This window comes from Amphiprion ocellaris, chromosome 17 (assembly GCF_022539595.1).
Source record: "Amphiprion ocellaris isolate individual 3 ecotype Okinawa chromosome 17, ASM2253959v1, whole genome shotgun sequence".
Lineage (NCBI taxonomy): Eukaryota > Metazoa > Chordata > Actinopteri > Pomacentridae > Amphiprion > Amphiprion ocellaris.
In genome coordinates, this window is record NC_072782.1 from 10,480,935 (window position 1) to 10,497,556 (window position 16,622).

The 16,622-nt window shown below is 37.7% G+C and overlaps 1 protein-coding gene and 1 long non-coding RNA gene across 2 annotated transcripts in view; one reads left to right on the forward strand and one right to left on the reverse strand.

The window, feature by feature from the left end:
• The window catches only part of LOC129350962 (uncharacterized), a 182,859-nt gene that overhangs the window by 72,286 nt on the left and 93,951 nt on the right, over positions 1–16,622 (forward strand). The gene's annotated exons all lie outside the window — the stretch shown is intronic.
• brinp1 (bone morphogenetic protein/retinoic acid inducible neural-specific 1) overlaps positions 1–16,622 on the reverse strand; it is a 104,780-nt gene that overhangs the window by 24,684 nt on the left and 63,474 nt on the right. The window contains exon 5 of the mRNA XM_023283775.3: positions 3,793–3,898. Within this exon, the coding sequence (XP_023139543.1) occupies positions 3,793–3,898 (106 nt within the window). The remainder of the gene's footprint in view (positions 1–3,792; positions 3,899–16,622) is intronic.

Consider the following 16,622-nt stretch of genomic DNA (forward strand, 5'->3'; position numbering starts at 1 on the left):
TGTTTTTTAAACATCTCATCACTTTGAGTCGATGCCCAGCAGAAAAATGAAAGCAACTGTAACACAGGACCTTTTTGTTTCCAGGAATGTAATGTGCAGCAGAACTCTTGTGTTCTCTCTGCTGAATACCTATAGCAGGCTTGATGTCAGTGTGGGGTTTGGAGAGTCCATTATCATACATACATTATCATTGTCTTTATTGGGGCATGCCTGGAGGCTGGATTCAGTCATTGCAACTCACATCATCTATTCTCATCCCTTTAAAAGCAGTGTTCTACCCACCGTGTGGCAGAGACAGTCTAGTTATGTAGTGACTTATTAGTATCCACCAGCAGTAGAGGTGTGCCAGCCGTCCTTCACCAAATATGTCTTTGGTCATTCGAATGTATCTCTGCTGTTGTATTACACAGATATTCTTGGTTTAAACACACCAGCAGTGTAATTAAGTACATTTTTTAAAAAAAGAAAACCTTCCCTTCAGAGTTTCCTGCATCTATTTTCATTTAATTGTCTGAACCCTAACACTCACTGTTGGGTTTTAAAGGTGTTATCTTTTCAAAAATCCCCAAAACGACGCCGTTTATCAGAGCCAGAGGCAGGAAAACATCAAGAATTGCAATCTTTTACACTTTCAGATGGTCAATAAACTACTCATCTGTAACATACTGTTCAGTCAGGGAAAGCTTACCTTACGATACCCATTATGTCGCCAATTATTTATTTATTTTCATGGGTCTCATTTAAAAATTTGCCAGAAAGAAGGTGTTTAGTCTAAAGGAAAAATGATGTGCTCCTCAGCACAACTATGAAGCTGAGATTGACAACAATGTCGTAACAAAATGTCAACTCAGGTTGGTTGAACTGCAGGCAGTGTTTATACAGAGCAGATAGGAGGGTAGGGCACAAATTGAAAATGTAAGTGGTGAAATATCTATAGTATATAGTCTCTATTCCTGGGGAAATGTTGTACGTGTTTATTTCAGGTTTATTCAATTTCATTAAAATAATGAATCTCTACTTTTGTTTTTTTGTTTTTTTTTTTGTTTGCCATGATTTATGGTATTATAGATGTAACATAGAAGACATTTTGGAGTGTTCTCTATTTCTAGGCATTGCTGTGCTGTCTCCATAAATGGGCAGGACTTCATACTGCTGTAAAAATGAGCCCACAGTGAAGGGAAATGTGACAGGAGCCAAAAAATACCCATAAAGTTCAGAAGTGTTGGATTTCAGATGGTCAAAACACACATTATAGAAACCCCAGTTATTGACAATGACATCTTATAGCACATGTTCACCATTTACAGAAAAAGCACACATAATATTGTATAACTCAACAGCTAAATATGCTACGTACATTTCAGTATCTTGTTGACTTTTAATGTGCCCTCCACAAGTGTGAGTTTTGTCCGTAAGTCTTCTTAATTAAACAATAAATACACTGTTTGTCAATGCCCTCTAACACACAGACACCTTTTCTCATCTGATGCCTTATCGGTGACAATATTTAAATTACTTACTGTTGCCCTGGCACTAGGAGCTATGAAACACTCTAAATAACTGAACAACAAGAAAGCATCTGCTAACATTCTTGTACCCACAATAGCCACCCATCAATGCCAAAGCAAGAGTAATGCTAATACATTTCTTTTAGAAAGCAACTACAATGACTGTTTATTTTATTGTTGTTCATCTTCCTATTGCATTACATTTTTTTTAATAATTCTTCTTAACTGAAGAATTAGGAGTATCATTCTGCAGATTATAATGTTTTCCTCCTTACTTCCAAAGCACAAAGCTGTTCCACAACTGTGAGTGTTATCCATAAGGACAGTCCGACAATTTTAACACTATACATGTCAGTGTTTTAAGGCTGAGATCTTTTGAATTTTTGAATATTGTTAGATGCAGGAAGCACTGACAAATGTGTCAAAGTAAGGGCCATCTCTACTCTCTTCCTGTCATCTGCATGTGTTTGTTAACACACAAAAAATGGGCTGTGGACATGACATCATCCATCTTAATATAAGTGCATGTTTTTCAAAAAGAGAAAAAAAACCCTGTGATCAAGAATAAAAAGGAACAGCTTCATAATGGACTTCCCACTAGAGTCAGAAAAAATCATTTTATTCTGAAGCTCACTGAATTGCATGGGAACAATGGGAACAATAGTAAATATTAAAACCGTTATTCCTGCCAATGGGATGAAAACCTGTGCCAAATGTGAATGAAAAGTTTAACCTCGGCCAATTTTCTATACATTAGAGGACTCACTCTTTGCAAATGAACATGGCTACTTTGTTCTGACAGAAACGTGTCTCATGAATGGATAAAAAAAAAGAAAGATTCAGCGTTGCACTTGTGTTTGTGACAGAAGGGAAACTGTAGGGTGAATTAAATGATTGGATCTCATTATAAATACATTGGAGCGGCGTAGACCTTAAAAGCTCTCCAGTGAGTACATGTCTCTTCATGGGCTGTGTGAAGTGCCATCACTTTGAAGAGCTCTATGATTGTTGAAGAACTTACACCATCAGACGTCTTCCTAATTAAAGGCCGAAACGATAATTGCTCTTAAAGAGAACACATCTTTAGGCAAACTCTCAACAACCCCCTCCTCATCATTCACCCACATACAAAACACTTAAATGCACGCTAACAGAATTTTGGCTTAATACAAAAAAACCTAAGCCAGAAACCAATAGGAAAAGCTTTCTCTTTTCTGTTGGCGCTATTATTGAGCCAAAAGAAAGCATCTTTCGCCAGGCCTGTCATCTGTCAATTGGGTGACAAAACAGTCTTCAAAGCACAAGGCTAATACATTTAGTGCACAGCAATAAAGCTTTTTCCCAAAACCTATAGAGTGCTTTGAGTAAGTGACAGTGGAAGACTTAAAAGTGTTTCTTTGACAAACCACTTAGTTCTCTGATTTTTAGAAGACGAGTAATGATCCCTTCAGAGAGGAAGGGGGAGGTGTGTGGATTGAAAATAAGCCTCTGTGATGCTCAAACCGGTTTTAATAACCTGCGTAAACTCAAATATATCAAAGAAGCAATCACTCTTCTTAAACACTTGACCACACTTATGCAGTCTTTCATCATTCTTTTTCCCCAGGGTGACTGTCACTGCGTATAATTCCTTCCCTTAGGCTAATTACTACTCGTATCAGTGTTTAAGACCTAAATGTTTTCACTTAAAAGAACATAACCGCTAATAGGCAGAAGTTGCTATTTGCGTCCATCTATAGATTGAGACTAAAGTACAAGCAGAGTTTCTAATATTGAGAAAACCTGATGAAAGTGACTCATGAATGCGTATTGAGTATACATATTCTGAGCTCTAACACTGATAAAAATACACTTTTTTTTGGTTTGTATGACTGTGCATTGTACCTGCTTGCAGAAGACTAGTTTCTGCTGTCACGACTGATTAGTTTGCACAGCTCAAGCAACTGTTTTTGAATTTAGGCCCGTCTTTGATCAAAGCTTTAAGAGAGACTTAAGAACACAATCAAATTAGAACATGAGCAGACATCTATAACCAGAAAATCACATAGCAATCCCCAGAGGGGGACTGAGGAGAAAATCTTTCCCAATCTCAGCCCCAATTAAAAAATGCATTGACATTCAGTTTTTTCAGACGGCACAAACTGTTCCCTTCGTTCACAGGTTGAGCATTTCATGTATGGCTATAGATTTACTTCCATTTTAACAGCGCACATTGATTTTGACCCCTCTTCCCTGTGATGTCCAGCATCCTGGGGAAGCATGTGGGTATACTTGATTTGTTTACCTTGCAGATGAAGCTTGCTCTCGGGGCTCTGCAGGAGGATTGAGCTAACTGAGTCCAGATTGTCATAGCTACTGCATCCCAGTGGCCCCGTCCGTGTCTCTGTCACCTGCAAGAGAATTAGGACTCAAATGAAAGCTGCATTCGAAAGAAAGTGCAAATTTGTAGATGTGGATGCCAGCATCTGCAAATATGTTTTGTACGTGATGTAGTGACCGCTTGTATGTTCATGTGTCATATTTCTCCCAGTACTGTGTTGTGATGTATTTCTGTTACATTGCATTACAACCAAAAATATAATAATGTCACAGTCATTAGACAATTTCCCTTTCTGAATAACTCAGACTTTCATGAACGCTAACTGTACTGCGTTCACAGCAGTATATAAAGACTCTGTGGCACATAGATAAATCAAAAGAGACAGGCTCTCACACAAGAAACATGTTCTATAATCATTTCTATAACCTGCCATAATGTGAGGGCTAATTCACTCAATGCTCAAAAGAGGTGTTGATTTAATTTTAAAACAACACCTTTACAGAGGGCATTTTTGATGTAGCAGCTGCTGATATGTTCAGCTTATTACAACGATGCGACTTCCTTTGGAGTCACTTAAAAGAGGCTTTTTTTTTTGAAAGAGAGGAGCATTAGTGGCCATTTTCTTTCTTTCTTTCTTTCATGAACTATGTGCTCGCTTTGCCCCAAACAATAGCACTGAGACAATAGCAGTGGTTCTCTTTTCCCACCCTCCTACCCACTGTCAAAAGAAATAATGATGCTATTCAGATGTGAAGAGGATGCTTTAAAACATATGGCCTCCACATCTGAGACCTTGAAGAGGTTGCACTTGAAAAGAAAGGAAGGAAGAGAAATGCCTTTGCCTTTGCTCATTAGCGTCTTCTTCAACTAGCTCCTAATAGTGATTTTACAGTGTTCCAAGAGCCAAATGAGAGAGTACTCCACAAAGGAGATTAAGGGAGAGAAAAGATGAATCTCACCCAAATCCTCAAGTGTTTATCTTTTTTCCTTCACTCTCTCAGGAGGGTCTTTACTGAATACAAAAATGATGCCCATAAGAGAAAATTAAGACTGTGATTCTTTAACAAAAAGATGACCAATGTGTGCTTCACTCGGTGTTGATAAAAACAGATTTGTTGGTCATTTGAGAGGAGCAGAAAAAAGGCTGTGAACACAACAATGACATTAAGAATAAAAGAAAACAACACATTACAATAGTGACCTTTTTTTTAGCAAACAGTTGAAAACGGTGTTCCACCATTTTTACCAAAGTTCACTTGTCTCGACCATTTGATACTTCAAAGATAACAGGCTATTTGAATTAAAATGAATAGACAGGTGGTCTTTCTCTGTGGCTTTGTGACTGTAAGTAACTTTTTTTACACGCAAGTAGTTAATGGAGTCTTTTCTTAGATTAGAAGGTCAAATCCCACAAATGCGAGTGGGAATAAAAAAAAATTAATCCAGATAATCTTTAAAGTAAATTAAAAATAAATCACTGCATAATACCAGTTTTAAACATTTTTAATCTTTGCATGTTAAGATGCCTTTATATTGATAAGATTCCGAAAGCTGGGATTCCTTCGGGATATGTCAAGTGATGATTGTTGATCATTTTTCAGTTCTTTGCAATGTTATGATCCTAGAACATCAGCTTTTAAAAGTAGAGTGGGTTGTCCTCTAATCAGAAGGTTGCTGGTTGGATCCCCGCCATGCGCCAAAGTGCCGGGCACATTGCAATCCAAAATTTGTTGCCAACGGTGTGTGTGACTGAGGTGTATAGTAGAACCTAGCTAAGCTTCTATATAAGTAAAGACCTTTTACCATTTAAATCACATTTACATTCTTTCACACCAGCTATGTTCCACTGTTTCAAATCATAAATATGCTGAAGCCTCAGTTGGGGTCTTGAGAGAGGACTTCAGATGTATAATCACACTGAACCTGGCAAAAAAACATGACACTGACAGATGAATCAAAAATAGTAATTTGTGTGTGTGATGTCCACCACCTACTGCCTCAGTAAATATCATTTTTCACGAGTGTGTGTATGTGTGTGATTGGCAGTGTGATACAATTTTTCCAGTTTTTAATGTTGATACTGTACCAGATGGTGGGCTGACAAGCAAGAAATTAGACAGATGTATATCTTACCCTTGGCATCAGGCTGTGTGTTGGTATGCGAGTGTGTGCACGTGTGTGTGTGTGTGTGCATGTGTTTGTGTGTATGGTGTGGGAGTGTTGAATAGACAGAGAGACAGACTGTCTTGGGGAACTATATAATCTTAGCATTAAATCAATATGTTCTTGTATAAATCCTGCTGCATTCATTTGTATTATCTTAGGGCACTACAGAGCTGCAATAACTGTAAGTATTTCTTAATCACTTTTTATTGTTAGGGGACGTCTGAACTCACTGCACTGAGCAAATTATGGCCTTTAATCTCAGGTTGATGCATTTACAGTGTCAGTATGGTCCAATATATTACTGTTGCAAAGGAGAATTTCTCTAAAATACACATTAAATAACAAGAAATACAAAATGGAATGCCAGACAAACCTTCTGTAGAAATGTTTCACAATATAACTCTGGCATGAACTATATCAAGTTTAAGTAAAATAATGTCAGTGCAATTTCTGTATACTTTACAGTTGTTAAGCCTGTTTTCCTTCAACACATATACTACAAATTATAGCTGATAAAGTGTAGCACCTGCTGTTTATTCCCTGAGTGAATACTGCAATCCAAATAACAATCAACACTATATTATGGCTGAAAAATTACTAATGACAGGTGAGATTTTATGTTTTTCAGTTGATTTGAACCTTTATGTGCAGTGGGGTGAGGTAAAGTCAATTCATTGCAAGTGGAAGCTTCAAAGAGTCAGTTGAAAAGAAAATATAGCTGCTATTGTATACAGGCAAAACATGTAGTTCACCGCTCTTACATTGAAGAGGGCTGTGTCAGGTCACATTTAGTCAAATTTCCTGACTTCAGTGAAACTGAATCCATTTTTCATAAAACCTAGAGACATTAATGATCTTTTTTACTGCAGTTTTCATCTCCGCGGTCAACAATTTCCAAGTAGGTTTCCTTCTTTATGTTCTTCCAGCCAAGTGTCGGGCTTTGAAATGCACTTCATGGACTTGCATAAGGTACATGGGCAGATTGATCACAGAACTAGACTTGCCAATCACACTCTACCATCTTGATGGCTGCTGACAGTGCACTTTTTCCCGCCTTTTGTTGTGCTTATCACCAAATGAATTGCCTCCCTCAAAAGGTTGTGTTGCATGATCCATGGCGACAGAGCAAAGCGAATATCTGTCCTCTGTCACCTACGGACATTTCTGCAGGTGGAGACGGAGGCGGCTGCAACAGCGAGCTGAGGAATATTTACATAGTTACACACAAATCATGTGCATAAACATGAGCATGGTTTGTCGCAGCCAGTTTAACATGCACTTTTATTCTCTCCAAGAATTTTTTATTCCAAATTAAGAGCAGACATACCCAGCTTTATGGATTAGAGACTGACCCTTGTAATCTGAATGACCTCAGGAAAGCTGTGTGCAGCACTTGTTAGGCTCTCTCTTTTCTTTCTCTGCACTACACACCAGAAGAGTGCTGTGCACCAGATTATGAAAATAGAGTATAACGTAATAAAAATACAAGGAGCAATCAAAGGACTGAAGTGGGCCGAGGGGGACTTAGAGGATTTGGATTATTAAGCAGAACACAACAGTGGAATCCCGCTGGGCCCGGGCTGTATCACAGCCCACAGTCAGAAACCACGGTTCTGGAACATCCTCTTTAATTGTCATCTGTCATCAAGAAAATCATCTAACCGAGTAAATAAGAGATGATGCACATGAGATCCTAGGTTTCTCCTTTTTTTGTATTTTCTGTTGGCAACCAAATGTACATCCACTATTCCCCAAGCACCAAATGCTGGAAAACTAAGTTTCCTCTCTGTGCAAACTTCTTTGTTTTTCAAAATGCAAAATTCATCCTGGTGACATACATACAATGCAGCTGCAGTGCATCAGGTGTGTGTGGGAGGATGTGTGGGAAATGGATGTGTGTGTGTGTGTGTGTGTGTGTGTGTGTGTGTGTGTGTGTGTGTGTGTGTGCGCGTGTGTGTTAGGACTAAATTATATTGCTTCTTTTTTTCAAAGCTGAATTACATATGAGCTTGTCTTTGCCATTTACATGCATAATCAGTGACTAAATATGCCAGCAAACATTCTGACCTCAAGCATATTTGACAATTTTTGGTTTCATGTTTACATCTCGAGCAGTGTGCTTATGAATTATAAATGTGATAAAATAAGCTCAAGTTTCTCACTTTATTAGATTGCAGTTGCCCCACTCTAATTAGGCACCTGTAGCAAAAATACATACATTGTGTACGGTATGCTCTATTTATCTTAGAATTGATGCCAAAATTCAGTTCACTTCTTTAGCTGACCTTTTTAATGTGCCTGCCTTTATTAGAGCACCAATTAAAAACCTCCTTAGGATTTTTAATTCCTTAAATACAAAGAGGAACATCTAGCAGTTAACATGGGAGGCAAAGGTCAGCTCATGACAGAACACTGTATGCAATTTAAATATTCTAAGGAGGGTAATTGCAAAATAGACTTGGCCACTGTAAAATATCTGGAATAAAACTGAGAAAATCTTCAGTAAAAACTGACTTTGTCATGTTGAATTGGAGTCTTTAGGAATTAGACACTTTTCATTTCAATTAAAGATTGCTACAAGTTTAATCAATGTCTTCCAACAGTGTCTAAATCAGTGTTCTAAGTGTTTAATCATTTACATGTGATTGCTGAACAGACTTTTTTTTTTATTTCTCTCCATGGATCAATAGAAAATACACACATATAGACCTTATGTTTTCAGTTGGATAAGTTACATGGAATAAAATCAAACATCTCTCCCTCTTGAGGCTTAATCAGTATTAGTTTTACATTAGCACTGCAGCTCTACGAGAACAGAGAAATCATATCCATTAGAGATCACCCTTCAATGTGTATTGACTCTTTCAATGTGCAGTAAAACCACTTTCACTAAGTTCATTAAAATTATGACAGCATATGGCGCTCTCATTATTTCTGATTCCTGAAACTAGTCGGTGTGTTCTCACTTCTGTTTCTCACACTCAGAGGTATGTATTCTCTGAAACCAAGCCTCACATTGTGCTAAGTTGCGTTTCAACTTGAAAGAGCAGGGAGAATTAAAAGGTGGTTTGAAGCTACGTGAGATAAGGAAAACAAGGGATGAAGGCAATAAGATGGGTGAATGGGACAGCAGAGAATACTGTAAGGTTCAACTGTCTTCATTACACATCTCCTCTGCTGAGCCTTCGTAATCTGCCCATCACCTGCCATTTTCTTAATGACTTGCTATTTATGGCTACATAGAAATGAAGAGACTTGCTCCTCAGTAATTCTCCAAGCTTCGCAGTGGAAGCTCTCAGAGGACTTCTTTTTCTTCCTGTCTTGTTCGTATCATATTATACATGGCTACAGTGTTCCTGTAAGACACTTTGGAGGGATGAGAAAATCAGATTTTATGTGTAGTGGTACATTTCTCTTGAATATCTGTAAAATTATTTGTATGAATATTTAAACAGACAAATCTGTCAAGTGTTAAAGTCATTGTTAATGTAACTCATTAGTTTTAAGTGATACTGAGAAAATTATCGACTTTGGGGTATTTCTAATTATAACCGTGGCACCCTCAAGTGTTTTAACTCTGTTTTAACACTGCATATAAAATCTGTCATGCTTGCTTGTGGCAAATGCAAATTAGATGTAAACTGCTCCAAACTTGGCCACTGCAGTCGACAGAAATCTGGGTCATATTGTGTACGAGTTAAATTCCTCTTACCTCACACGAGGCTCACATGGCTGGACTTTGAAATGAGAAACAGGATTGTGTGGCTGCGGCCAGTACACTAGCAGCATCCACAGCGCTGCAGCATCATCAGGAAATATGCATATTGATTGCTGGTGTAAATCTGCCCAGAGTAACTGTATGGATAGGTGACCTTGTGAGGGATGCAGTAAACACACTCCCCCTGTAGGAATGCACACTTGCACACTTCATGCATGAATGAATATAGAGTACACAGTCAGCCGCTCAGTCGCGTGCACACTCATATACTGTCATGATAGCACACGTCCACACAGTCGGTTCCTCATCATGCTTTTTCCTGCATAATCACACATTTCCGCAGGAGAACACTCACTCGTAAAATTGACATTTTCTTTCCATTAAAACACTCCATTGGGTATCTTATTTTCATTCCTAAATGACCCTCCTTCCCCACTGGAGTTCTAGCTTGCAGCAATCAAGTTTAGCCGCACAAAGACAAACAGCCATATGTCATTTATTTCTATCAGCAAGGTATGATATTGTTCACAGTGGGATACAGGGATGTGCAGAGAGCCCCAGTGTTTGTATATGTACCTCTGTTTGTTGAGACCACAAAAATATGGGTATATGTATTTTGTATTAGGATAAAAGTGGAAATAGGCATAACAATCCTGGTTTTGTTTTCAATGCTCAACTATTTTTTTCTTAACTAGTATTTTCCAATAAACTGTTAGAATAATTATATACTTAAATGTACTGGTTTGATAAGCATGCATAACCATAAACAACATTGACAGGATCTGCAGTTGTGTGACGCACATGCTAGTAACGACACTGCCAGAGCTAACGTAGGTAATTTCCGACAGAGGTCCAGAAGGAAAACAAAATACAAGTAATGTCATAATAAACCTCAGCAGTTAAAGTATATATGTATGGCATGTTGCAATGCAGTACATTTTGCAGATTTTTCAGGCAGCAGTAATTAGGAGGTATAAAATAATCCATAGTACCGCTAATCAGACTAACCAGAGGCCATTGTCCTGAAAATGTGTTTCTGTGACAGCATAAAAATGTGTAACATCAACATCTGAAATGATGTTCTTTTGCTATTGTCCATTAAAAGAAGCTACATAAATGCTTTTCACCTTGGTCAGATGAGACCAAGATGGTTTTGTTTAGCTATGATGGGGTACAGTATGTTTAGAGTGAGCCTGGCCAGAGCTACTACAGTGAATGCATAGTCCTGACAGTGAACCATTGGGGTGAGAGTGCGATGTTTTGGGGCTGCATGTGTGCAAATGTTGTTAGGGAGATTACATTTCTTGATGGTACCAAGGATGTTTGTGGAGAAATAATAATACTGACTGACAAGATGCTTCTGATACCAATCCAATTCACTGCCAAACCATGCAAGAGTTTCTGAGGAAGACTGATGTTAAAAGTGTGATCTGGCCCTGTATGCTGGCTAACTTAAAATTCAATAGAACACCTTTGGAATTATTTGAAAAGAAAGTTAGAGCAACACTACCCCTGCAGGAAGAGCAGATGAAAAAAAATAGTCTCTGAAGAATGACAGAACATCTCTCCAGAAATTCCCCATGCCGAGGAGGATTGATTCTGTCATCAAAAATAAATGGTGACACGCAAAAGTATTACAAAAAATAAAAGATTTGAATCTGAAGCTATTTCAGTGGGGCATACATTTTTAAAACAGTAAATCTAAACTGTGAGCTTTCAATTTTTTATCAGAGCAAATATCCTACTGTTGAACTTAGAAGTGATGCAATTATTGGAAGGTGATACAATTTGTGATATAGCACAGGGGTGTACTATCCTCTGTTGGAGTATGTAGCTCATCTGGCTTCAGTGTGCCTCGGGATCCTCCGGGAGCAACTGGAAAACGGTGCTGGAAACGGTGTGGAATACTCTGCTTAGCCTGCTGCCACTGCGACTTAAACTCTGGATATTCATGCGCATGCATGTGGGAGCTCAGCTCTGTGAGGACTGGTGATGAATACAGATTTTGGCACAAGGAGAACTGAAATGTGATTTATGAATCAGTAAAAATGGATAATACCTCTATGCCGTATGACTTATTTGATTTTTTTCCTTTTTTTCTGTTTAATAAAAGAGCTGCTACACATTCATGGAAAATGATATACAGCATGCTAGTGTGCGATCTCATTACATTGTAACCTCGGGCCAACTTGTTCAATTCGGAAAGCTGCTTGTTTGTTTGTTTGTCTGAGTGAATACATGTATGCTTGCATGCTTCCTTAGCTTTATATGCGTTTGCAGATTTTACACAAGGGGCTGAAATGCAGACATTAAAATAGACACAATACACATTCCTACTTTAATTTTACTTCTTGACTGTATGATTGTGCAGTTTTGTGACAGTTTTGTGATATGTGTATTTGTTCTTCACTCTTTTTCGGTCGGTTGTCATCATCATACAGCTGCGGTTTGTGTGCTTTTGCTAAGATTTTGCTGACGGCAGTGGCAGCACAGCGGGGACATGTCTTTGTTTTGATTAACGTTCACATGTAGCCCAAGACCTCTTAAGCTGTGCAAAGTCTCAGGGAGACGTAAAGAGGAATCGAGGATGAAAGGTTTGATAAATTCAGCCCGCCACTATGCACGTAGACAGTCATCAGTCTGCACATTAAGTGGCAAGCAGCTGCATGTAGACTGCACAGAAGACACAGGAAACCATCCCTTAGTGTTCAAAGCACATCTCATATTTAACACTTTGGTAGTGACTGATTTTGATTAATAGTAAATTTTTTTTAACAACAAAATCATCGCTCCTCAGAGACCAATTTTATATGCAACCTTAATAACGCTCTATAATGTGTTTTCAGTATTCCAACCGTTGCGGCTTTCACAGCATGTGCAACCTGTAGGAGTCCAATAACAATCAAACAATTGTTTGTATTTCTTGTTGATGAAAAAAAGCAACTGGGTCTATAATGAGGAAGCTTTGCATTAGTGCCTGCACAGATGTCTGATGTCATCAAAGACGGATTGTTGTATACCCTGCTGGCTGTCCTGATGTTCACATACTGTTCTGCTGCCTCATTAGTAGTCTGATAATGACACAGTTAATCAAGTACCGCTTGCAAAAAATTATACACAGCATAAATTACTGCAAAAATAATGCAGATAAGCTATTGCGATTGTATATCGTATATGGTTTTGTGCATACAATCTGTTGATCTACCTATAAAATGTACTTTGTCTGCTTATTACTACTTCTTCACGTATATTTTAGTAGATTTCTCCATAGGTATGATTCATTGCCCAGTGTACTAAAGGGAATATTGTGTAGGGTGTTCTAGCAGATTTTTGGTTCCAGATTTACTGTAGTGTTTGTGAATTTGCAAACTTACTGTTTAATTTTCTCAGAGAACACTTTTGGCCCCTATTTTGATTCTTGGATAAATGATATCTCTCGTGGGAAAAGCATGAAAAGATTAAAAAACGCTGATGGCAAACCATTCAACCGTTTTGTTAAAGAGCTTGTCCCTGACATTTGCACGATTTTCATCCAACTCCAAATTAAAACTTGTTTAATCCTGAGAATCAAATATAATTGTTTTCGGTTTATTGTAAAACTACTTTCCAAGTTCATTTTTTTCTCTTCTTTTGTTTTTATTTGCTTGTTGATAGACACTCACTAGATAAAAAATGGCTTAAGCAGACAGGTTTTTTGACCATAATTAATTCCCCTCTGGTATATATTGTTGCAGACACTATAGAAGATTCTTACCTTTTACAAAACACAGGCTGAGAATGTTCGGTGTTCAGGTTTTTGCTACATAACCGATGTTCACAGGTCTGATGGACCCACAACCATTATGGAGGTTTTCAATTAAAATCAAAGCTTGGTACAATATTGTGCTATTTTAAACATTTTTAAAAAAAATACATAATATTTATTGATGTTTATTGTCTTGAACAGACAAAAACTTACAGATATACACCAATTAGCCACAGCTTTAAAACCCCTCCTGCCTCCAAAGCAGCTCTGACCCATTGATTCATGGACTCCATGACATTTTACTAGCAGATCATTTAAGGTGTAAGGTAGGGAGTAAATGGGAGTTGTTTTTTTTTTTTTTCCAGCACATCACATAAATGCTTAATCAGATTGTAGAATGTGGAGGCCAAGTCAACACCTTCAACTCTTTGTCATGTTCTTTAAACCCTTCCTAAACCATTTCTGCAGTATGGAAGGGTGCATTGTCCCGCAGAAAGAGGTACTTTCTACATGGAATACTGTCACCATTTAGGGGTGGTTTACAACAGTTTTTAGGTAGGTATTAGGTGTCAAAGTAACATCCACATAAATGCTAGGAACCAAGGTTTCCCAGTAGTACTGTGCCCAGAGCGTCACACTGCCTCCGCCAGCTTGCCTTCCCCCCACAGTGCTTCCAGCTGCCAGCTCCTGCACAGGTAAATGACACACATGCACCTGGATGTCCACATGCTGTAGAAGAAAATGTGATTTATCATACCAGATCACCTTTTTTCAATGCTCTGCGGTGCAGTATTAAAACTTATGTGCCTATTGTGGCTACTCTGGTGGACAGGTGTTAGCATGGCACCCCGACTGATCAAACACAAATGCATTGTATGTTTTGACAGTTTTCTATCGTAGAAAGCATTATGATTTTCAGCAAATTGTTGTAGCTTTTTTTGTGGGATCTGATGTCACATGCCAGGCTTTGCTGAGACGTATTTCACAAGCCTTGGCCCTTTTTTGGAACACTTTTGGTCAAGTCCGTACAGCTACACTCCAAAAGATCTTTTTCACTTCATTGGTTTTTAATGTTGTGGCTGACTACTGTACATTTCTTGGAATAAACATATTCATTCAATGCCTGCAACCTACAATGATGACATTAGTCATGATTATAGGAAGGATATAAGATGTACTTTGTTGTCCCCTATAACAACATTTGTATTGCCCTGAATGACAACTAATTTTACATGTGCATGTCATTGTGGAGACCAAGGTAGGAAAGAACCACATGCACAACAACATCACACACACTTACTTACAGGCACTTCAACACTGGAGTGTTTTTATGGCTTAGGCAGATGTGGCACCAGCATCCTACTCTTGAATCCCCCTCTCAGTGGACATCAATATTTCTCCCCTATCTTCCAAATATTCATCATACTCTGAAGTGGAATACATGCACTACACTTGCATCTATAGTTTCCAGAATCATTTCTGTGGGCTCTTGAGAAGAGAACGATTTTCGCCGTGCATTCTGCTATCCTGATCAATTGTGATAAGAAGGCACAATTTCAAAGCTATTTATTTGCTGTTTTTCTCCAGCAACAAATGGTTAGAAAGGCTTTAACATTTAGATTGTTTTGGAACTGTTGTCACAAGACATCATGTAGTTTAACACATTACAGGAGGCGAAACACGCAAGGTAAAATCGACACAGTCGGGCAGGTTCTGACGCTTGCAAGGTAACATTGCTGTAACTGTGTGTGTGTTTAGTTTCACAAAAGGTGAAGTAGGAGTCTGTGCACTTGTATTCCTCATGTTGTAGAGATATTCATTGCATGTGCATTGTATGGAAGTGATGTGTGGCACTCTAATTATGATCTTATTTACTAATTTATTGACCATGTCTAGATGAAGTGTTAATGGGTTTCCATGTATGTAAATGGGGGTGTATGGGGGGTTTTTTTTGTTTGTTTGGGGTTTTTTTTATGAAAAATGACTCATAGTCAAAGACTCCCGGGTTTTAAAAAAATAATGAAATGAATAATTTTATTAAACTAAATAATAGGAAAAAAATCACCCAGACCCAAAAACCATGGTCCATCCAACATGTTTAATAATTCCATATATGAAGCTGTTTTAATGGTTTCAATATTATAGTAATTTTATTTATTTATTTTACCCAAGACATGTAAGACTACCAATAAAAACATATATCAGTAATTTTTGATTTGCTTAAATTTCAATAGGATTGAAAATATTTAAAATACTAGTGATAATAGTTAATAATAATTAAATATAACACCATCTCTAGTCTAATATGTACCTGCTATTAATTGTACTATTGCAGTATGATTAAATATAACAATCATACCATTCATTCAATTTGTTAATTATCCGAAATAATTAGAATAAATTCAAATATGTAATTTAGCATTATTTGTGCTAATTCGTTTGCATAATGCTACAAATGAAGTTGATAGTCATTAATAGCTGGTGCATGAGCTGATCGTGTATAACTAAGTAAAATAATGAACCCCTCAGAGGTCAAAATTTCAACTGCTTCACAAAAAAGTTGCAGTGGACCCAACTTTCAATGTGCTTACTCACAGACAGGAAATATCTAAAACATTCCTGCTGTATTGACACGTGTTTTTCATCCTGATTGTAAGTTTGCCCTCCAAAGCAGGTCTCACAGCCATACTGAATCAATATTGGAGGAGCAAAGCCCTTGTTCTCTGTGTTTATGGATCCATTCCTTCTGATGGACTTTGCTTCCTCTGCACATTCTGATCACTGTCTGTCTGCTGCCGACGTGACTGGAGAACTGCAATTTATGCTGCCTTTATTTATAGTGCAGACATACGGGAAAGAAGTTCAGTCTTAGGTGAGTTTTGGTCATAGAAAATCTGACAATCATGCACAAGGTTAAAGAGCATTAGTAAATACTATTAGTTATATTGGTAATTTTAAATGTATGTTTCTACTAAACTTGTTGCACATGATCTGCTGCTATTTTAAGCTCTTTTTACATGCTTCCCCATCATTTTATGTCATTTAAATTCTCATGGTGACTCACATGTGCAGCAATTTAACACTGGTACTTAGATAAAATACTATTTATATATATATTATATACTATGAAAACATTTTATACAACATCTTATACAACCTATGTAT